This window comes from Astatotilapia calliptera, chromosome 23 (assembly GCF_964374335.1).
Source record: "Astatotilapia calliptera chromosome 23, fAstCal68.1, whole genome shotgun sequence".
Classification (NCBI taxonomy): domain Eukaryota; kingdom Metazoa; phylum Chordata; class Actinopteri; order Cichliformes; family Cichlidae; genus Astatotilapia; species Astatotilapia calliptera.
This window is the reverse complement of record NC_137443.1, coordinates 25,608,693-25,632,036: the sequence shown is the minus strand read 5'-3', so window position 1 is coordinate 25,632,036 and position 23,344 is coordinate 25,608,693. Positions and strand designations below refer to the sequence as shown.

General features: G+C 41.4%; 1 protein-coding gene across 6 annotated transcripts in view; it reads left to right on the top strand.

Annotated features, from left to right (window-relative positions):
- The first annotated feature begins 240 nt into the window (after positions 1–240).
- The window catches only part of LOC113016327 (protein Shroom2-like), a 32,509-nt gene continuing 9,405 nt past the window's right edge, over positions 241–23,344 (top strand). Inside the window, exons 1-6 of one of the 6 annotated variants that reach the window (XM_026159079.2) lie at positions 241–420; positions 12,520–12,537; positions 14,095–14,211; positions 14,285–16,580; positions 16,887–16,942; positions 19,874–20,500. In XM_026159079.2, the coding sequence (XP_026014864.2) occupies positions 410–420; positions 12,520–12,537; positions 14,095–14,211; positions 14,285–16,580; positions 16,887–16,942; positions 19,874–20,500 (3,125 nt within the window). In that variant the 5' untranslated portion in view covers positions 241–409. Of the gene's footprint in view, positions 421–446; positions 570–617; positions 865–6,686; positions 6,935–11,528; positions 12,223–12,519; positions 12,538–14,094; positions 14,212–14,284; positions 16,581–16,886; positions 16,943–19,873; positions 20,501–23,344 lie in introns of those variants that run through there. The other 5 variants (XM_080297710.1, XM_080297707.1, XM_080297711.1 and 2 more) reach the window with 5 other exon arrangements.

Genomic DNA, 23,344 nt, shown 5'->3' with positions numbered 1-23,344 from the left:
TATAAGAAATCAGGAATACAAATTCATTCTCACAGCGCTATGCACCCGTACAGATAACCTTCTTGATTACATGTGTCACCATGTCCTGTCCTGTCAGAAGAACATGCTCGTCTTCTTGCTTGCAAATGGCAACAGAGTCTTAGAGCTTGAATCCAATTACTCCCTGCAAAGCCACAGCGTGGACCCAGCTTTGCAGAGTGGGTTGAGTCAACAGGAGGGAAAGGTGGACTGGTGGTGTTTCAACAAGCTGCTGCTGGGAAGACCTTTAATCTGAGTGGGTTTAGAGAGCAAACGACGGGCTCAGAACAACAAGACGACCTTTAAAGCTCTCTGAGACACCGCTGAATTGCCGTGGGAGCTCCTTCAGTGCAGGCGTCCTCCCCTGTTTGCAGGAGGAGTGGTATAGTCCATGTTGCCTAGGTGAGTTGACACTGCTTAGTGGGATAGGCCGTATCAGCAGAGCCCATTGTTTTCAGGGGCTTTGGCTACTCAGACTCCTATGTGTGTGCATGTTTCCACTCTCTGGACATGTGTGGTTTTTAGAATAAAGAGAAGATTTCCACTCCCAGGTACTTCCTCTTTTCCTCTCTCTCTGTTTCTGTCTTTTTTATTCTGTCTTTTTTACTTCATCATCTCCTCTGATTCAATCAGTTGGTTTCCTCTCAAGTGGGATTAAATCAGAAAGCGGTGAATAACTTTGAGATAACGGCAGCTTTTCTCTGCCTAGATGATATATAAAGGTTGAGAAGCTGAGGCACATTTTACCAAAGCCTAACAAATAGCTTGAGGGGAATTTTTTCTGTTTTCCTTCATTTCCTGCGGATTCACACTGAGGTGGAAAGAAGGTGGATGGCATTAATGCAGGTAAACCATATCTGTGTGGGTAACTGATTCTCCGATTTAGCGGATATGCTCGGTGTGGATTTAAGAGGCAAGTAATGTGTGTGGAGTCTTAAACCTGTTGCTCTGTGTTACCACAAAGATAAGTAAGCTGTTTTTTTCGAGCCTGCGTTCACGTTTGTTGGCAGGATTTTAGAGGGAAAAGGACATTTTTGATTTTACAGGGACTTTCCAAAAACCCCATCTCCTGACATTTATATAATTCAAAGTGAGACTGATGTGGTGTTTTAAAGGCTTATCGTTAGCTTAAAATGTTCACAGATTTGAGAGCCTGTTACACAGTTCTTAGATTTTAAAAGCTGCAATGATACAAAGTGCTAAAAAAAGACACCCATAAAAAGAGAATGAAATCAAGCGCGTCTTCAGGGATTGTTTCTTAGATGCTGTTGGAAATAAATAGTACATAAACATAATTTTTAGGAGACTGGTTTGCTGCTTAACAGCTGGAGTTGAATGAAAGCTTCTGAAAACAACTTCAATTCCCTCTGAATCTATATGTTAATTTCCTGGGGAAAGCTTCAGGTTTCAGAACATTTTCCTCACTTTAGGCATAAATATTGTTTTAGTGTAAAGTGCTGACTTTTAGTAATTTCATTACATATAGTGTGAAATGTTACATTTAATGGAAACTGGTCAGATGAAATTTACTTGATTGGTCAGTTTATAACAAGCACATGTTCCTTAATGATTCATTTTTTAATAAATATCCTTTTAATGTTATATATTAAGTTGTATAAAGTTATATTAATCAGAATTATTGCTTTGTGTTTCTTGAGACTGAAGTAGTGTTAGTGAGCACAGGATCACAGCAGTGTCCTGGATACAAACATAATACAAACATCTTTGTGGACTTTGTTGTCTGCAGTTTGCTGTTGTCATTTCAGCCTCCTGGACTCTTTTGCTTCGCTTTTTCATCTGTATTCACATCAGACTTTAAAACAAAGCAACAAAGTGCTGAGCAATAATAAAGGCAACAAACATGAAAACTTAAAATAGTAAAATGGAATTAAGAGCAATTTCAGATTCAGACACAAGTATAGTAGCAAGTATATAAAATCAACCAAAATAATAATAATTACTATGTTAAGTAAAGATTATTTATTAAGTGTGTTTCACAGACAGCCACAAAGCGCAGTACACACAAAAAAAGAGTAAAACAAATGAGAGTGCCATAGTAGCTAATGTACAGAGACAGTAAGACACAATAAAATAAACAGATCGTTAAAAGTAAATAAATAAATAAATAAATTATGATGATAATGATACTACTACTACTACTACTTCTACTACTACTACTACTACTACTACTACTACTACTACTACTAATAATAATAATAAGAAGAAGAAGAAGAAGAATTATTATTATTATTATTATTTATCCAGGTAAAAAATCTCATTGAGATTAAAAATCTCATTTCCAAGAGAGACCTGGCATTATTATTATTATTATGATTATTAGTTTTAAATGCCCAATAGAAACCCTGTTTAAACAAAACAGGAGTGCAGAAAGTCAGCTAAATAGTAGTAGCTAATGGTAGTGCTAGCCCGGGTTCCACACACTGAAAGGCACTGTCTTCTCCAGTCTTTAATTGTGTACGAGGAACACTAGCAAATTCTTAGCCTGTGAATGAAGAGATTTCCCAACAGTTGTAGGGCCCAGACAACAAAGGCTCAATCACCTTTAGTGACTAGAAGAGCCTTTGGGCAGCACGGTGGCACGGTGGTTAGCACTGGTGCCTCACAGCAAGAAGGTCCTGAGTTAAATTCCACCATCAGGCCGGGGTCTTTCTGTGTGGAGTTTGCATGTTCTCCCCGTGTTTGCGTGGGTTCTCTCCGGGTACTCCGGCTTCCTCCCACCGTCCAAAGACATGCAACTTGTGGGGATAGGTTGATTGGATAATCCAAATTGCCACTAGGTGTGAATGTGCGAGTGAATGTGAGTGTGAATGGTTGTCTGTCCCTGTGTGTTGGCCCTGCGACAGACTGGCGACCTGTCCAGGGTGTACCCCGCCTTTCGCCCTATGACAGCTGGGATAGGCTCTAGCGCCCCCTGCGACCCTGAAAAGGATAAGCGGAAGCGAATGGATGGATGGATGGATGGATGGAAGAGCCTTTGGGATTGGTCCAAAGTCAAGCCAGAAGGTCTCAAGCAGCAGCCGGGCTCAAGCTCAAACTAACAGATAGGAAGCGAAGGCTGCAAGGACTGGTGTGGTGTGGTTGTGCTACGTGTTTAAAAGCCTGATAGCAGCATTCTGTGTCCCTTAGGATAACTGATAACTGGATCCTGTTCAACATATTCAGACTATCTTGCCTTTATCTGGTTTCCCTTATCCTAACATTGATAATCAGGCTCAGCGGTCACATGAAGATTATTATCAGCTCAATGATTGTGTTCACATGAAAGTGTTAAGTTCAGGTCTGCTAGGAGCAGAGAGGCTGATTTTACAAAGGAAGGTAGAACCACGGTGTTAGAAAAGTGTGTGATGCTTCTCAGTATCACACCTCTGTCATGAAGGCGCAGTAGAGTCTGGCAGTAGTTCCATTAAGACGTTCAGCTCCATCCACAAAGCTCCATTCTTCTACACCAAAAAAAGGGTTGACCAATCAGACATGTACATCTTAAAACCCCTGAAGGTTCTCATCTATGTAGTTTCTATGATGTTGCTTAGCAACCACCCACAAAACTGCTACATTTGTAGCCACATTTTGACTTTACGGCATAACAAAAAGATCTCATTTAGACCCACAAAACTTAGATAATGTGCCACAGCCTGGCAATCACCTAACAGAAGTAACAGCAGAACCTCAACATTGCACAGGACCCATCAAAAAACTGGCTAATTATTATACTGAATCACATTTTGTCACTGCTTTAAGTATATCAGTTTGCCAACAGCCTGAAAACAAATTTAAAAAAAGCTGTAGCATGGACATATAGTAGTAGAATTAAATTGTTTATTTATTGTTAAAGCTCATTGTAAAGACTAAAGAGTTTATCTGATCTGCTGTTTTCTGGAGATTTGATAGATCAGCAGGAGGTGATTTCATACTTACTAATGCCTAAATTTGATCAGGTTAAGACTAAAATTAGGTTGCTGGGGTTTTTGTAAAGATACTTGAGACTGTGACTCTGAATTAGTCAAAATTGAAGATGTTCCAGATGTTTGGTGATCACGTATTTGAACAAAGTTTTTGCACGTTTCTCGGCACTGCATTCGATTCCTCTTCTCTCCTCTTTGTTGTTCTTTTTTTTAAAAAGCTATTTCTTTGTTTCCCATGGCGGGCAGTGACACATCGATAAGCCCAGCTGTGATGACGCTGGCACTTTCTTTTGTGTAGGCAGCGTTCACAGCTCAACGGGGGCGAGATCAGCCCCGCAGACGGCCGCTTGTTTGGGTTCCAGTGTCAGCAAGATGGTGAATCAGCAGCATGTGAAAGGGTGAGGGAGGAATGGAGTGACACAGGGAGTGGTGATGTCATATGAGTGATAAATAATCAAACATTTCTTGCATATGTCAGTATCCTGCTGTGGGTCAGCTAATTAATTACAAATAGAAAAGTTTGCTCGTCTTGTTGGGAAAACAAAAATAAATTGGGTACTGAGCTGTCTCAGTTACAAAGTTGAGCTTTTTAAAGAAGCTATGCAGAAGGTTCCCTGTGCAAATACTGACACTTCTGGGTATGATGCATCAGGGAAAAACATGTGAAAAAAATCTTCTGTCTTTTTATTCCCTGAGGACAAGATTATTATGAAACAGTGCTAAAAAGCAGAAACTGACGTTTCGAAAATAGAAGAAACTGCAGTTCCTCTAGTGGCCACTTGGGGCTTGATTCAAGACTCAAGTGGCCGCTAGAGTCCCCATAGTTGAGACATCCATCTTTACAGCAAAAGTAAACGTGTTTCCATCCTACTACAAAAAAGATTTTAATCTCTAAGTTTCCCCTTTCATAAAATCTCTGAGCAAGGTGAATTTTATTATAACTAATTAATTAACAACAGTACTGAGAGCACACTCGCCCATAAAATAATTAAGTGGAATTTAAATGTTTATTTTACCACTCTGTGCACTAAATCCCAAGACTCATGATTTTCTGGAGCATTAATCTTACCTTTGCAACAGTGTTGTATTTTTACGTTCTTTATAGAGTTTTATCACCATTTTACATAATAATGTCTCTGATTGGAGTAGGTGGTGCTCATAGGGATCATTTATGCAGAAGAAGAGTCACATGACACGTGAAATCCCCGTTGTTATGTGAGCGTGCACAGAGCCTGACGTAGAAAGTGTGGCTTAACAGAAAAAGTTGATAACCACCTTCATGATACCTGTTATCTCCAACTGTGGTTTTAGGATTTGCCAAAACACCCTGGCTGATCTTCCTAATGTGCACCTCGGATTTACCTCCAAACAACATCCATGCATGTCTGGTATTTGTGGGTTCAAACACTGCTATAATTGAAGGCTCGCATGTGCTTTTGCCAGTTTTACATGCAATGCAGTATAACACATGTTGTGAATCAAATATAAAGATCAGACGTGGCTCTGCTTTTCTGACTTTTTAAATCACAAGTTGGACAATAGTAGATCGTCTGGGTCTGAATTAGCTGTGAAATTGTTTAAAGTTAAACTAACTGGACACATACATCAGTATTGGTCAACCTAGCAAATTAAATTAATGGTGCATTCATCAAAAGCTCCCATAAAAACCTGAAACCCATCTTTACTGTTTTGCCTTGTTGGCCTAAAACAGCAAGAATTGGAGGAAAGATTGGCTCTTGGAATAAAAGCATGTACTCACTGTATGGCTATAGCGAAGCAGCCTCAGACCTTTGTGTGGTTCCTGTGGTGTTTTAAAGTTGGCGTATCAAAACTGTTGACTTGTGTGAATGTTTACAACACAGTAAAGAAGCTTATTTGTCTCATTTTTAGAGCAGCCGCATATTTAAGTGAACGTGATAAGGTGGGGGATTTGAACAGTAACATGCCTTCACACACAGTTTTTAAACTGCTGCAGAGCTGTCACCGTCTCCTCCCCCTCTTTGGAGGAGTTATCTCAGGGTGAGGCAGTCACTCAGCCTCTGCCCCCTCAGTCTGACATTTGCTGGTATCTCTGAAAACAGACGTGGACCTGGGCCAAACATTCCTGTCTGTGCAGCAGTTCCTGGGAAGGACACAGAAGGAGATGTCAGCAGTGGGAAAAAACAAGGGTTGTGTGAGAAAAACCTTTCATAGAAAAATGTGTTAGTTTTAGAGGTTAAAACCAAGAATGTTTTTGAGAGGTTGACATGAGCCACTGATTTCTAGACTTTTTGACCACCTTGTTTGATTTTTCTGAGCCAGAAGTGTACATTTTTGAATGATCACTGGCTCCTGTCCAGTTGGGCATTTTAGCTTCAGATACTACAGGGATTGAGTCCTTTTTAAAGACGGCCTCAAGTGGCCACTAGAGGAACTGCGGATTTTGGCCCTCTGAAGTTTTTACTCTCAGCTAAAATTTAGTGGCATGTTTTCAAAGCACATCATCCAGGTAGTGTCACATTTTATGACATGAATGGCTTAATCCCACATTCCCATGATCGTGCTTGCTCTGTCTTCATTTACTTTCCCAGCAGCCTCAGTGGCTCTCTGCAGAGGCAGCAACTCCCAGACCAAACACTAGATTACAGCAAGGACGCTGGACAGGACAATAACTCCTCCTCCCCTCCATTTTCTCAAATCCCCCACTTCCTCAAGGAAATCTCCTCCCCTGAGGAGGAGTGTGTTTGTGTGTGTGTGTTCAGACTGGGAGCAGCAGGAGAAGGAGGAGGAGGAGGAGGAGGAGGCAGTAGCTCTTGAGTCATGGGGTTGTCAGATTCCTCTGGGTGCTCGTCTCCATCAGGCTGGTGGGAGTACTCATGTTTAAGTGCGTCTTTTTTTGTCCTCAAGTGTTTTTTAAAAAGAAGCGGGTGTGGAGAAATGGAGGGAAAGTGTGCACTGTGAACCAAAACTATCAGCTTACACGTACACATGAAACAACTTGTTTCATGTAGCTGGTAAGTTAATGTTTAGTCCTTCATTAATATCATTGTTTAGTTAAAATAATAGTCCTGATTTCTGCACGGTGTCAGATAGATCTGAAGACTTGCTGCTGTCTAGAGCAGGTGTGTTTTAGATATTTATACGTTTTTGACCTTCTAAGCCTTTTTCGACAGATACTTGGGGATTTTATTGTAAGTTTGAGCATTTCTTTCAGATGCAAGCTCTCTTTTAGGTCATTGAAAGCTGACCGCCTGCAAAAAAAAAAAAAAACGCAAATAAAATCCCTCCAGGGTACACAGACTTTTGGAAACAGTGACAGAGATACCTGCGCTTGCTTCCTGATGTCGTCACACGGTGTCCTCCCCTGGCTCCAACTAAGCAACCAACCCTCTGCTTCCTCTGAACATCATGTGATGATGCAGAGATTATTACTGAAACTCGATGAAATGCCGCTCGGCTCTGAAAGGTGCTGGAGAGAGGATTCAAATACGGGTTACAAGTGTAAGCAGAGTAGTAGAATTAGCACTGAATTAGTGGTGGGGACAATTTTGAGCAATCAGAGAAAGGGTATAAATTATGACCATAGTGGGTTGCAAAGCAGCTGGCAGGGGCAGCAGAAATGGTTTTCACACTGAAGCAACTTAAAACTATGAGATATACCAACTGAATATAAAGAAGATGACAAGTACTGGCACTGAGATCAGCTGAAGCGTGCTCCATACTAGGATAAAGGTAATGGTAAAGTTCAGAGTTAACAGCAGATACACGTTATTAATAATTGAAGAGATCAGAAATAAATTGCTGAATCTGTTTCAGTCATTTTTAATTAATTAACAACATGTTATTACAGGAAAGCTTTCATTCAGAACTATCCCACTTCATTCCTAACGATCTATTACACAGTACTGTGCAAAAGTTTTGAGCCACTCATCTTTTCTTTATATTTTGCTTCCAAGGAGCCAGACTTTCTTCTTTTTTTTAAAGTTCCCTTGAGGAGTGTTTCTTGGGACATTGGCTGCTTTTTCACTCATTTTCAGTCCAGTCCTCACACCTGACCATTTTCATAGGAATATTTTTTGTTTGTAAAGCCACTTAACTCTGACCTATGAATCAACACGACAATGATCACAGACACGCGTCAATGCTCGGATAGAAAAACACACAGTGGAACACTAGCATTCATGGATCTTGCTTTTCCTAGCAAATATAAAGAAATGAAGGCTGGTTCGAGACATATGCACGGCACGGTCTCTAATGATTAACATGTGGTCATAATGTGGACTCGTGGTTATCGTCGGGACTCTATTATTTGCAATAGAAGTGACAGTATCAGAGCGTCACAGCTGGTTACTAAGGGACTGAACTCTTTGTTTGTGTAACTGTTGTAGCACCTTTATTGCACCCTGTAAAAATCTTATCTTAAAGCATCAGCTGTTCTGTTTCTGCTAACTTTTGCAGATAGTGTAGCCTCAATACTCAAACACTACGCAAACTCTGCATTTTCTTATTTATTTATTTTTTTACCAAAGATTTACATTAGAAGATTCTGCTCCATGATTGGCACGGATTGGCTTTAACTCAGTAACCAATCAGGTGGGAATATTATCAGTTCTTCCTTTGACTGTAACCTCCATCTGTTTCACACGGTCCAACAAAGCTCTCGCTGTTTTTTTCAGATCCAGATTTTATTTACAGTAGTCAAATATTCACTAAGAAATCAAGACGAGTAGCTTCTAAAGATCATTTGTTACTTTTCACGTGGTTCAAGCGATAATGCTTGCTTGCATCCCAGGGTACATCTGGACTGTAGCTGGGTCGGAGAGCCAAATCATTTTATTATTAATCGTTTGGTAATCGGGCTGGTTCTTACTGTATTTACTTTTCCATTCTAATTGTCCTCTTGGAGCTTTACAGCTTTACTTTACACAACATGCCTCATTTAAGGCAAGCATTTTTTTTTAGCATTTGCCCTCTGATGAACATGAATGCATGGGAAGCAACTTCAAGTCCAGTATCTTGCCCAAGAACACTTTAGCATGCAGACTGGAGCAGCCAGGGATCGTCCCACCAACCTCCCGAGCAGTAGAACACCTGCTGTTCCTCCTGAGCTACACCCTTTTACAAAAATGCTTAATATCAGCCATCCACTGCAAGTGACTGGGAGCCTGCTGCTTCTGTTCTGCTTCAGCAATAGGCCCAACTGGAAGCTGACTGTATCGCTCTCACAGCCATGTGGGTCAGCCACGTTTCAGTTTCAGGTTCAGTTCTTCCTGAATGAACGCGGTGCGGCTCGTATTTCCTGGAAGCAATATCTGTGACAGCACAGCTGCGCCCCCCTGACAATAGACCCTCAGCGCTTTAGAAAGAGGGGACATTTGCATTTTCTTTGTGCAGCAGCTTGTTTGGAGCTCTCACTTTTTGTGTCGCATGGAGGGGAGGCAGTGTTGGTGATTAAATACAGATATCGACTCTGTAGAAACAGCAAATGATTGTGCAGATGTGGAAAAACGTAAAGAAATATGGGAGGCTAATGTTAAAATAAATTCACCCAGGCCCAACACTAGTCACTCATATCTCAGCTGTATTTGTTTTGATCCTCTGTTTTCTAATGTATGTTCTGTTACAGTGTAAAAGCAGACTTTCTGCATTCCCATCACGGTGCTCCATGGCTCTACTTTACTGCACTACAGGCTCAGCTCAGGTTGAAAGTATGAAACCTTGTGCAGAGAATATCGCACTTAGTGTTGCCAGACCCAAAATGTTTGATGCTGATCTTCAGGAAATGATGTGAAGCAAACAGGGAAAGTGTCGAATGTTGATTAGATACCAGTGAAGTTAAGACAGAGAGCAAGACTTAAAACAAGTTATAATGTTAATATAGCCAGGCAACAAAATACCTCGCTATCCCATTAATTTGGCTTCATAGTGCACTCCTCAGATCCCAAATTAAGAAAGCTGCTTATAAACTCCAAACGCTCCATTTTTACCAAACTGTACAATAAATAAAGTTTACCAGATTTGTAGTAGGAAAGAGTTTTGAACCTCCAGATCACAAAACAACACAGCAAAGGGCACCAAAGACCAAAAACCAAAACATTTATTGAATCAATCAAACCTTTGGATGCTTATAAATACATACAATTTTAAAAAAAAAATACAATTTGAAAAAAAAATCTCATTATTATCTGAAAAAGTTTGACTTACTAAACTTCTGAGAAAATAATAAGTATAAATATTTAGATAATGCTTGAAAATTTGTTCCATCACAGCGAATCATGGAAGGCGGCCAGTATCGCTGTCCCGCTTGAAGCGAGGGAAAATACCTCCCTGCATTCCTTTGCTGAAAGAATGTGGCGTCGCCATCGCAGCCTGGCAGGATTAATGTTTGGCTCAGGGCAGGTAAAAGTCTCATCTGGTCCAGATATTTCGTTCCTGGACTAATAAACAGCAGTGTGTGTTTTAAAGCACCAGCTAAGATGAAAAAGAAAGCTAGTTTGATATCAAGGAGTGGTATCAAAGAGAGGTTTGGGGGTGTCCAACTCAGATCTAATTTTTCTAAGCTGCTAAGCTCCATCGGGACCATATGTCTCTGACAGATCCGTCTTTTAATTTGAAAGTCCTTCACAGTAAGAGACGGATCAAGTCCAGGAGCCAGTAAACCTGCTCGCTTGACCTTTAGACATCATTCTGGATTAAATGTTCCTCACAAGTTAACAGCTTACACTTGAAAACAATGACAAGACGGCTCAGTTAAATGTCACACATCACGGTCCAACTTGTTTCTCACAAAGACTGCAATTAAACGACAACTGTAGCTTTAAACTTGCATTATTTTTAAGGACCAGCAGGGGCCAACTGCGAGCTAGACAAGTAAAATATAAAAGTGCCCAAAAACCCCCAAATTTTCTTAATCCTTTTGTGTATTTTGTGTAAATTGGTATGAACCAATTTAAAAAAACAAAACAAATATCTAAAGCAGATAGCAGAAAAAACTTTTTTCACCAGGTGTAGCATGAATGACTGCGAGTCAGGTTTCACTCTGTAAAAGTTATGAAAATACCGTTTATGCTGTCCTTCACATTTTCCAAAGTTGTAGAAGATTGGAGTCTCTGCCAGGCCAATTCTGGCCTCCAGGCATCATATTTGACACCTGTGTCCTAGAGCAGCGGTCCCCAACCTCTACTGCGCCACGGACCGGTTTAATGTCAGACAATATTTTCACGGACTGGCCTTTAAGGTGTCGTGGATAAATACAACAAAATAAAATGATACGACCAAGACAAAAACTATGGTATTTTGTAAATATAATAATAATAAACATGAATTCACTGTGTAATTGTGTAACTTTATTAGCAGCGTCCTCCTGAAATCTGCCAACAACACTGAGAGTAACATCCTCCTCTCTGCCCCTTAATGCTCTCTCTGGTCGCTATGGTAACGCGTAAATATTTCTTTCAAAATAAGACACACAACTACAACACGGGAAAACACCCAGGGAAACAGAGTTAACAATAAAATCCCTGAAAAACATAAATTTCACACCCGAGCCTCAACTCTCGCAGCCCGGTACCAAACGACTCACGGACCGGTACTGGTCTGTGGCCGGGGGTTGGGGACCGCTGTCCTAGAGTATTGTTCAGATGTTGGTGGAAGTTGCACATAACCTGTGAATTATGAAGAATCGTGTGCCGGATCAGAGTCACTGACATTCTGGTTAAAAGCTGCTGTATAACTAATATTATCCTTATATGCTGAGCTTAGTTATTAGCCGGCTAGAAACTGATGAGAGCAGGGTAGTCACAGTGAAGAAATAAAAGGAATCCATGAGAACCAATGATTACCAAATAAAACAGGAAATAGATTTAAGCATAACTATCCAGAACCATTTAGAGGTTTATGGGAAAACCGTCCTCAGCAGCCTCACTCTGTCACCTCAGTAAACACTTTCCAGATGACTTCATGAGCTCAACTGCTAATATCAGATCATTCTGGGGGGGAAAGTGAGGCTTATTTTGTAAATCAAGGTCACGTGTAGACTGAAAAAGGAAAGGAGGTGTACGTGTCCCTGTGGGGAAAAACCAGAGCATCTGGAAATTAATAAGTAAAAAACTACATTTGATTGACATCTTTTATTCTAACGCTTGACTTTTCCTCCACCTTTTCTTCTTCCTGCTTCTCTTCTTCGCCCACTGCCCATCAGGGTTAAAATGGTAGATGTTGTGTCACCAAGTACAATGCCATCAGAAACTGAGGTGCATGTGGCGAGGAGCTTTCTCACCAAGATTTTGCGAAGCTCTATGAGGTACCATCCAGTTAGCTTGTGTCTGGCTGTGTTTACTGGTAGTTTCTTGGTGGACCTACATGGCGTCAGATCATTGTGCTTTGTGTTCTTTTGTAGTAGTTTAATGTGTATGGTGCTAGCTGTCCAAGTATCTTTAGTTTACTTGCACATTTGTGTCTGTCATCAGTTCTGTGATGTGGGAATTACCAGATTTTACACGTACAGCGCATTAACATGACTTGCTTGCATGGTTTTCTTGTGGTTTGGTATGTTGTGGAAAAATTAATGTCTATGATCCTTTTTCAACATGCTCTCCAGGAAGAACCGCTTCAAGGGGTACGTGCATGTTTGATGTGAGCAAAATTACACTGTGAAGCTGTCGATTTACCTTTGTGGAGTCTTACCTATCAAGGTACTGATGATGTTTAAAATAGGGTTTGCAGTGAGCACCCCCCCCCCCCCCCCAACAAATAATTAGTTGTTATTCGAGATCACAAATGTGTTACTAAAAAATAAAAAAAAAATTCATCTGCAAAAGTTGCTCTTTGCAGTTTAAACAAACAGCATATCTGAATATTAGGAATGATCATGATTTTTAATTATTCAAATATTCATTAAACTTCAAGTCACTGAGTGCCCTGTCATTCTAGGTGTTGTTGTGATATTGTTAACTATGAAAATGTTTCCTATCATGTGTTTGTCAATCTGCTTCTACTTTTCATAGCTTTTCCTATTAATTAGTATGGACAATAGAAATGAAACATAGCAGGTTTTTTTTATTTTATTGTAGAAAATGTATTTTAAGAAAAATATTAGCTCGTACTGAATCTGATGGCAGCGACACGTTTCAACAAACATAGGACGGGGTCATGTTTACCACTGTGTAGCATCCTCTCTTTTTTTAACAAGTCTACAAACATCTGGGAATTGAGGAGACCTACTTCTGGACTTTTGTCCTTGATATGCAAGGCCTTCCCTGAAAAAGACGTCAGGCATATGTTGCTCTAAAACTTGTAGATACCTTTTAGCACTGCTGGTGGCTTTCCAGATGTGCAAGCTGCCAGTTTTCATTTAAAAGTATAGTTAATAACATTACATTTTTGAATATCTCTCATAGAGATATGAGAAAGACAACAGAGCTATTAAAATATTAAGACCCCACTCAGTCATTATAGTCAACACAATAGCTTGGTCACTTCAGTGTTAAGTTATAGCAAATATTAAACAATATGTAAGTATATTTTCTCTAGAAATATATATTTTCCCCTGGTTTTGCTATCGCCTGTTAAGATGTAAAATGCTAGTACTTCCAGAGAGTGCAACTACAACCAACAAAACTGGTTGCCAGCCATCATTGAATAACATCCCACTACTCGCTATCAGGCATCCGACCGCTAAATCATATATGGTGCTGTGAGATTAGATTCTGCTGACGATTTTAGCTGTCAAAAAGTGTCACTGAAAGAGGAACTCATTCAAAAAAATGATTAAAACGTGGGTGCAGAGCAAACGCTGCCAGGTCACAAGTCTGCTACAACTACAGTTATTAATTTTAGTGTTTTTGGACAGTGTAGCTATATAATTCTTACCAGTTCTTTGTAAATATTTGTGTAATGGTGCCATACATTTTATCTAATGATCATGGGTTGTTTTGTTTGTTTTTCCTTGCATTTCTGTGGATTGGAGTAATAAGACTATTTACACTGTTTAAAATACTCTATTGTCCTGAAACGATTGAATACACAGTGGTATCAGGGGGAAGGATTTGGATGATGGTGGCCTGCAAAGCCCATGAAGAAATGTTAACCTGTAGAACTCAGTGAACTCTTGTCTTCTATGAAAGAATTTGAGAAAGAGTATTGAGAAATTGTTTGCTGTGCTTCTGCTTTGCAGGAAGAATGACCCAGGCTCACGTCCTCATTCCTGGTATGCCTCGAAGCTGACAGAGGAGGAGCCTCCTGAGAGAGAGGCTACCCAAGCCCCAGTCTGGCAGCCAAAGCATGAAGCAAGGTGAGCTTTTTTGGTGGTTTACCTTGTCTTTAGTAGACAGATCACAATATTTTTTTCTTATCATCCCCTCCAGGCCCAAAGAGTCGTCCACTCAAGGAGATCAGAACATTCAGCATCAGCAAACCAGTCAGATCAGTTCAGTGAAAAACATGGAGAAACTTGAGCGTCCCTCACATCCCTACCCAGCAGGTCGTCTTTCCCCAAATAAATACACCAGCAGTGCTGAGCCAATCTGTGGACTGGGACCAGGCAAGAGGGACTCTGGGTTTAGCTGCTTCTCAAGTGGCTCCAGCCCCCCTGTTCATGACCTTAATGCATCTGGTAGAAAGGGAACAAGCACTGAAAGCATTTTCTTCAAGGGTGTTCACAATGAAGGACCTCAGCAGAATGAGCGGCCCAGATATCTGCAGCCAACACTGGGGAACGGAGGCTGGAAGGAGCAGCCAGCATCTCGTGTTTCCATTGCAGGGAGACCCAACGTAGGCCCAGTGTGGCAGGTACCAGACAGGAAAAAGTCTCAGTCTCCTCCTCCGCCACCTCCTCCCCTGCGTAGTGACAGTTTTGCAGCTACAAAGGTGTTTCCATACTCTGAAGGTCCAGCAAAAAGCCACGGCACATCATTTGAAAAACTGCCAGAAAGTAACCACCACAATGGCATCAGATCCCATCAGGAGAAATCCTCAGAAACCAGACGTAGCTTCAACCCAATACCTGCCAAAGACTTCCTCCATCCAAACATGCCGGCTGATTACAACCACAACCAGCTCAACCCCAACAAACACTTCTCTTTGTCCAGCAGTGATGTCAGACAGTTTCATTACACCCAACCACCTGCCCACCAGAGGCAGTTCAGTGATGAAAGTCCCTTCTACTTCCTGCAGACTGGAAAGGCTCCTCCCACCAAGACTCAAAGTGTAGGAAGCTACTACCGCAGCCTCCAGGATCTGCCCACAAATGCTTTCAGCCGCAGGCAGATGCCGCACTCTGCAGCATCCATGGTAAGCACTGCTACAAACCCAAACCTGGAGAGTGGAGGGCATAAGAGATACTACGGTCTTGCAAGTAAGACTGCGCAGTACAAGGCTAGGCAGGGCAAAACTGAAAGCCGGATGACAGAAACAGAGAAACACCACTGGGTGAACAGCAATGAAACAGGGTACCCAAGTTCTCTGAAGACTAACACTAAGGCAAAGTACTCACTGCCTCAGTCCCAAATACCTTATATTGAAAATAAGGAATGCCATACCCATTCCCACTTTGGGAATGGACTTCACTACAACCACCAGACCTCTGAAATTTCTGTTCAAAGACGTAGTCCAGAGGATACTGCAAAGAGAGGTGAAGGTCACACTAATGACATGAAAATACAGTTTCCAGTACATCAAGTCAAAGATCACAAGGCTAATCTTCCAAGACATCAAGACCCATGGGTCCCTCAAGAAGACCAACGAATAACCGCCCTGAAAACTCCACTCCTCCACTCCCTGACTCTGGAAAACAAGACTCTGGCAGCAACAACCACAACTGTCTTGTCCACCCAGGACACCAGTGACACCATGGCTGCTAGCAGTGGAAAAGCAAATCGCCGCAGTGACCGTTATGCCACCACCCTTCGGAAAGAGATCCAGCAGAAGCGAGCCCAGCTGCAAAAGAGCCGCAGTGCTGCAACTCTGACTTGTGATGCAGAGGATGAGGATGCAGAGGAATGGAGATCTATGGAAGCTTCTGCATCTTCTGCTGCTTCCTATTCAAATACTTACAAGGACCACCTGAAAGAGGCGCAGGCCAGGGTCCTCCAGGCCACTTCCTTCCAGAGACGAGACCTAGAACCCCAGGGACCAGAGGCCTCTGTGCTTAAAACCTCAAATGGGCGCACTAGAGGACGTAAGCGATGTCAACTGGCAAAGAGGACGCACTCGTTTTCAGAGCCTGACAAAATAGACAAAGTGGGAGTGGAAGGAGAATCCCAAGCAGGCACATTTGGTGAGCGGAGGAAGTTCTTTGAGGCGAAACCAGCCTTTTCCAGGCCTGTACTGAAGTCAAGTCAGAGTGCAAACTCGAACACAGACCTGGATGAGTCGGGCAAACCCCAAGAGAGAGCACCTTCTATAGGGTCTGTTGAGCCTCCTCCATCCACAGACCCCAACCACCTCAACCCTGGACATAACGAAGTCTTACTAGAGCAGCAGAGGCTCGGAACATTTGCTGAGTATCAGGCCACATGGAACAAGCAGAAGAAGTCATCGGAAGGCAAGACGCAAGGGCGGTATCACTCAGCGGAGAATATCTTAGATGCAGGTGCAGAAGAGAAGGCCATCTGCATCCATGAGAGATCCAGATCTTCGCCTTCTGCAGACTTCTATACACAGGTGAACAAGATTAGGATGGTTTTTATATTCTAGACCACCAAACAACAAAAAAGTATAAAAGTAGGTTGGAAGATAACCTTAAGTTGTAAAGCATATTTGGTTGTTGGTTAGGTTTGGGCAACTAAAAAGTCCTATTTAAGATAAGGGAAAAATGGAGTCACAGTTATAAGAAGCCTTTATGACACTACTCTTGAGAAGTAAAAATATGCACAACAAATACCCTAAAGTGTACTAAGTATTTAAATGAGCAAACTGATGCTGATGTTTTCAATGAATGGCACACTAAACTTCACCTTCTTATTGCAGAAAATTCCTTCTTCTTGGAGAGACACTCAGGCCCAAAAGGGCAGTTTAGCTACCAGGTAAGATTAACTTTTGATTGGACTACTAATTTACAGATTAATATACTAATGTACCACTAATATACAAAAAACAGCACTGGGTTTTGATTCACGAATCATTCACTGCGTCTACAGTTAGAGTACTGTGCAGGTCTTGAGACACCTCTCATTTCTTTATATTTTGCTAGAAAAATGGAAGCTATGTACAGCAATTTAGTGAAGCATGTGTGAACTGCAGTATATTAAGCCAAAACAAAATATTATTTTCATGTCTTTAAGTCGTCTTCAGGAATAGTTCTCCAGGCTTCTTGAAGGACATTCAAAGCTCTTCTTTGGATGTTTCTGCCTTTTGTTCTGTTCTCTGTCAACATGATCCCACACTGCTTCAGTAATGCTGAGGTCCGGGCTCTGGGGAGGCCGATCCATGACTGATAGTGTTCCACTGTGTGTTTTTCTATCCACGTATGCTTTTACTGCATTAGCAGTGTGTTTGGGATCATTCACATGCTTGAAAATAAAGCTGTTGTTAATCAGATGTTTTCCAGATGGTATTGCATGGTGGATCAAAATCTGATGATACTTTTCTGTGTTCATAATTCATCAATTTTGCCAAGTTCTCCAACAATAGTGAGTAGACACTGTTGTGTCACACTGACGACATTTGGACCAAAACATGTCCAATTTGGATTCATCACTCCGACTGATTTTCAGTGCAGTTCTTGAGCAATTGTGCATACCTCAGCTTTTTCTCCCTGTTTCGTTTCTTTGAGAATGGCTTCTTGAAAGCCAATGTCCAAAGAAAAACTTTGACTGACCTTCAGACCACAAGAAGACCACTTTTAAAAATTACAAAAAGCCTGGCTTATTTAAATCCAAATGCAAATGAATAAGGGGTGGCTGCAGACTTTTCTAAACATTTCTTCTATGTTCACCAACTCCTATAATGTGTTTAGAGGAATACTCATTACTTTGCAGTGGGACATTTGACAGGAAGAAATATCTGTTTAGTTTCATATAAATGTGGAATTTATCCAGTCTGTGACATTTCAGTGCAGAAAGAACTGCTCTCAGTTTCTCCTCTCAGGCTTCCTGAGCTGAAGTGATCACTTTCAGTCAAACTAGAACCTTTTTTTTTAACTTTATCTTTTGCTATTGAAGCTCAGGTTTGGGTGAATAGATTCTCCTCAGACTCCAGTCGTCAACTACACCCTTATTTACAAAACGTGTCTGAAGCTACTGTGGATTTACAGTGGGTGGAGAGGGTATCAGTTTATCCGTAAGCTGCTGCTGACAAAGAACACTTATCTGCTGCATACATGATCAGTAATCCTCCGCATTCACTCCTTTTGTTGATGTGCTGCCTGGTATGCAAGGTGGGATATAAACACCTTTAAGAAAAAAGGGAAATTCAAACTCATCTTTCAGCGTAATATTGACTCAGAGGTGTAAGCCAAAGTGATGCTCAAATTCTTTCTTTCTAGTGTTACAATATGCACTTTTTTCTTTTGTTGTATTGGATTTTTCCACATTTACTCTTTTATTTATCCCATCGAACTGTGTATATTAAATGGAAAAAGCAACAAAACATCCTACATTTTTAAAATTAACGTGTTAGATATCTAATAATACCATATTCTTCTAAACATGTTTAGATATTTTAGCCTTTTATGTGAATAATGTTCCTTAAAACTGTCAATCCCTGAAAATATATCTGCAAAAATAAAAAGCATGCACTGCAATCTAACAGCATATGCATCAGAGCTCTTTTTAAGCTCAGTGATGAGCTGCAGGATGCTGGTTTTTGATACGTGAAAGATGGGAAGAACAGGTTTTGGAGGGTCCGAGTCCTATAAAAGCTTTAAGATTTGGTGCTGGAGCCCTGGAAACATTTCAGTGGTTATTGTAATTATTCCCTGCCCCTAACTGTGGACTAGCTCCCTTGTAATCCAAGCTCTGTGTTTGGTTTTCACACTCGTGGTTCGGGTGTCGTGAACTGTAATAGACTCACTCAAACCACACCTGTGAACCTCAAAGTCATCAGTAATATTACTCAAATGCACCAGGTGAACAGGTTCTTCTGAACTTTGTATCCATGTAACCTGATGTAAACCTGCCCCAGGGTCTCGTCCCAGTCAGATATGCCAGAAACACCTCACCCAAGAGGGATGAATTTTGCACAAGTTGCTCCATATAAGATCTGATGAATTGTTTAACCAGCTGAGAACTTTAGAATATTTAATTAAGAAATATTGTGAATACTTTCCCAGTGATCAGCCCTTTACATACAAAATTGACATGATGTTTTCCTGCATACTTTCATAAGTACAGGAGAAATCCATATGAAATTGTGAAGGCAATTTTACACCCACTCCAAGTGTCACAATCTAAAGATAAAATCTGTTTTTTCCATAGCTCCATATATAGTTTCATCAGCACAACTGCAGCAGTTTAATGTCTGTGAAGCGTTTGTTCCCCTTTTTTACTTGTTTTCTCATAATTCAGTGGAGAAAACTTCAGAAGGTGTGTTTTGGTTAAACTTTCAAGGCTCATATCACCATGTGGGAGAGGTGTCTGCTCATAACAAGACAGGGGGGAGACCTTCATGATTATTAATTTAGAAAATGAGCTGTTTTAGGCATTTATCTATCTGTCCAACTAAAAATAGGAGAATAAACTGTATTAACTCTATTTTTTTTTAATATTGTTGCAGAGTTGTTTTTTTGCTCAGACATGTGGTTCAATCATCCTGATAAACCTCATATTGATGCCCAGTTTCTTCCCAGAACTGACCAAAAGGAGGCAGCACATATTTTAACATTCCTGAGAGATGTGAACTGAAAATGTCTGAATCATCGTGTTGGAGATGAAATGAATTGATGTATTTTTAAGCCATGTGATGTTTGATATTCCTCAGGTGCTTATGATGAGGTTTGTCTTTATTTTGACCCCTAGAGTGAAGTCGGAGAGTCGGAGTTATGAGCCTGACAACAGCCCACAGCTGGTCGAGGGCCCCTCCCCAGGGTTCCCTGACCAAAGGACAAATCCCGCTGCCATTCCCGCCCACACCACACTGTCCTCCGGCCCTCGCAGCCTCAGCCCCAGCCCTGGTTCCAAGCACCCAGCCCAGCCGCCACAAACCCAGAGCCTCCTGCCGCCACCCAGGCCCCATTTAGGCCTAGAAACCACATCCTCCTCCCAGGAATTCCTCGCTGGCGCCCAGGCAGACCCGGCTGGAGTCCAGCCTTTGTCCAGCGCTGCCTCTGACACCCAGCACCATGCTGCCACCTCCACTGCCACTGCTGATCAGGTCTCCTCTGCTGGCCCCGCCTCGGCCAGCTCCCCTCGCCTCAGAGAGATGTCCTGTGCAGACGAGAGCAAAGCAGCTCAAGGACATGAAGTGAAGGAACAGCCGGCTTCACCTTCTCCTTCCTCATCCCCTCTCTCCTCCTCCACCTCCTGCACGGCCCCTCTGCCTCTTCCCGTGCCCGATGGAGCACGGTCCCCCTCGCCACATTTTGCGCCACTGAGGCTGACCGACAGACCGCCCGCCGCGTCTGTGCAGAATGACTCACTGCTCAGGTAAGCAGCTTAACCTCTCTGCCTCCTTGTTACGTAAAGTTCCTCCTTCCCTGTTCCCAGAGGAAGAGGCTTTGAGGAGCAGCTTTAGGTAAACAAGTCCAGGAGGGAACGTGAGATTGAAAACACGACAACAGCGCACAAACAAAAGATAAATAACGACCGAAGCGGTGACGTAGCCGCTCTGCCAGCAGCTGTGGATGCAAAAAAGTGCTCACAGAATCAGACCGGAGGCTGTAATTTTCTCAATGCCACATGAAAGCTCTGACCTTTGATTTCCACTCAAGTTCAGCTGAGCGATTCTTCCTCCAGTTAGAAACTCGCTTTATATAAATCTCTCCCTCATGTTTCAGCTTCTTTTAATCAGTTGAAGTTTAATATTATTTGTTGTCATCCATCTTATCTAGAAAATTTACCTTGTAATGACAAATGTCATCATGTTGTTGCAAATTGTGTCATGATGTAGTTACCTGTACCTTTGTTTATTACCCTCATAATGGTTTAAGGGCTGTGTCCCCCACATCATTTGTTCTCTTTAAATGATGCTGTTAAAGACCAGTCTTAGGATTAATACCAGAAACTGCTCTGAGAGCTGTAATTATTGAACTACATGTCCCATAATAATTGTAGGACTGAGGATGCACTTTTGAAACAGGAACCTGAAAATAGTGGGAAAAAAACAATTATTATGCGTATTATTCAGCAGATCAAACCTTTTGCCATTTTGCTTTTACAGCTGGTCTTCGTCTGAATAGATATTTCCAGATTGTCTTTGTAATTTGTTTTTAGCTTTGCAGGCGATCAATCTGAATCAGAATACTTTATTAATCCTTAAAGAAAATTATGTGGCTACAGTTGCTCCAAGACAACAACATTAACAGACTGAACTAAATTAAATAAATAAATATATTACAAAGTTTACAAAATATAAGAAATAGCTCTAATATATATACAAGTAGCTCAGTTATAAATATCCAGAATATTAAAGAGATCCTGTGTCGTTCAGTGGTGAATTATGGGTAATCTCAGTCTTGTACTGAGCGTGAGCATGTGACTGGCCAGCATGTCATGGAGGGGTTGAGAGGTATTGTCCTTATCTTGGACAACATCCGCCTCTCCAACACCATCTTAAGGGAACCGAGCTCCATCCCCACAACATTACTGGCCTTGCATCTGCGACCCTCAACCTGCTGCCACAACATGCAGCAGCATAGAGGACGGCACTGACCACAACAGACTCATAAACAGACTCACACTTTCTTGTTATAAAGCACTGCGCCCCCTCATTTCTTTATATTTTGCTTCCAAACAGCCAGACTTTCCTGTTATTTTTTTAAAGTGGTTTTGAGTAATAGTTCTCAAGGCTTTCTGAAAGTAATTGGCTGTTTTTTTCACTCATTTTCAGTCTGGTTCTTGTACCTGACCATTTTCAGAGTTATATTGGTCAAGCTATTTAAAGCGGACCTAAAAATAATTTCTTTATTCAATTTATGAAAAATTTTAAACATAAGACAGTTTGACAGATTTAAAATAGTATTTTATTTGATTCCCAAAGAAATATTAGCACAAAATTGGCATGTCTCAGCATGATGTGCAGTGAGTCCTTGAACAAAATGAGGAAACTGGACAAATGGAGGACAAAATTAAGAAGCGTCAGGCCTAAAAACTATCTACAGCAGATGAACAGTATCTGAAAGTCGTGTCTGTAAGAAACAGGAAAAAATCAAGCAAAGGCCTGGAACCTTCAGGAAGCCTGGAGAACTATTCCTGAAGACAACTTAAAGAAATGAGTTCAGACTGTGCTGAAGAATAAAGGTGGTCACACCAAATATTGAGGTTTGCACAGTGCTGTACCTTCAGACTTGAACTTCTGTGTGTGTTGTTGTTGTGTTAGTTTCTTGATGGTTGACCACCTCGTGTATGACTTTCTGTTTTGTTTACGGGCTCTGTCTTTTGGTTTGTTCGCCTCACCTGGTGTTTTAAGTTTGTATCTCCGCCTCTGTGAACTTTATTTTGAAATACTTAAAAGTAATCTCGCAGATCAGACACATTTAAGCTGATCAAAGGAGGTGGAAAAAGAAGAAACACCAGGCACCACCTTTTTCTTCCTCATCCCAGTCCTGCTCGTAGATGGCTGCTGTGCTTCTTTCCACAGGAGATTTCGTTTGGTCTCCTTCACCACTGTTTGACAATCATACTCGATGTATGGTTTCTCAGAGGTCTGTCAGCTCGCTCGTGTTTGCTATAGTCGAGCATTCACTGCAGACCAAAACCACCACCAGGCCACCAGGAAATCAGTCTCTGAGGCCTGGGATGGAATCAAATTTCTGGCCTGAAATATTGTTTCAGTCTACCCTGGAGCCATGTCTTCTCACATGGAAGATTTGTAACATCAGATTTCTTTTTAGTCTTTGAGAATGAAAGTCAAACTAATTTAAAGGTGCCAGAGAGGAAACCAAACAAAAAGGTAGAGTCAGTAAACAATTTCGAATTTGGTAGTAAAATGCCTGGAAAGCTAAATATAAAGAAGCGTAATAAAGGATCCAGTAATCGGGGGTGGGGGGCACACAGGGGAAACAGATACAAGGACTGTATGTGAAAGATGGAAGTAGCCACCCAAACCCTTTTGTCTGTACAGGCCTTGAGCTCAGCGCTTGACCATTTGACTGTCACCAGCTAACGACTGAGCATGCTCTATTTTATCACAACAGTAATAATGGTTTACAAAATAAACTCTGTGTCTATATTACCTGAAACCAGGAACTGAGCCCAAAAAGTCTCCAGTAAAGTGTTTGGTGACATCAGAGGCACACAGACTGCGATACAACCAGAGTACTTTTTGCAACC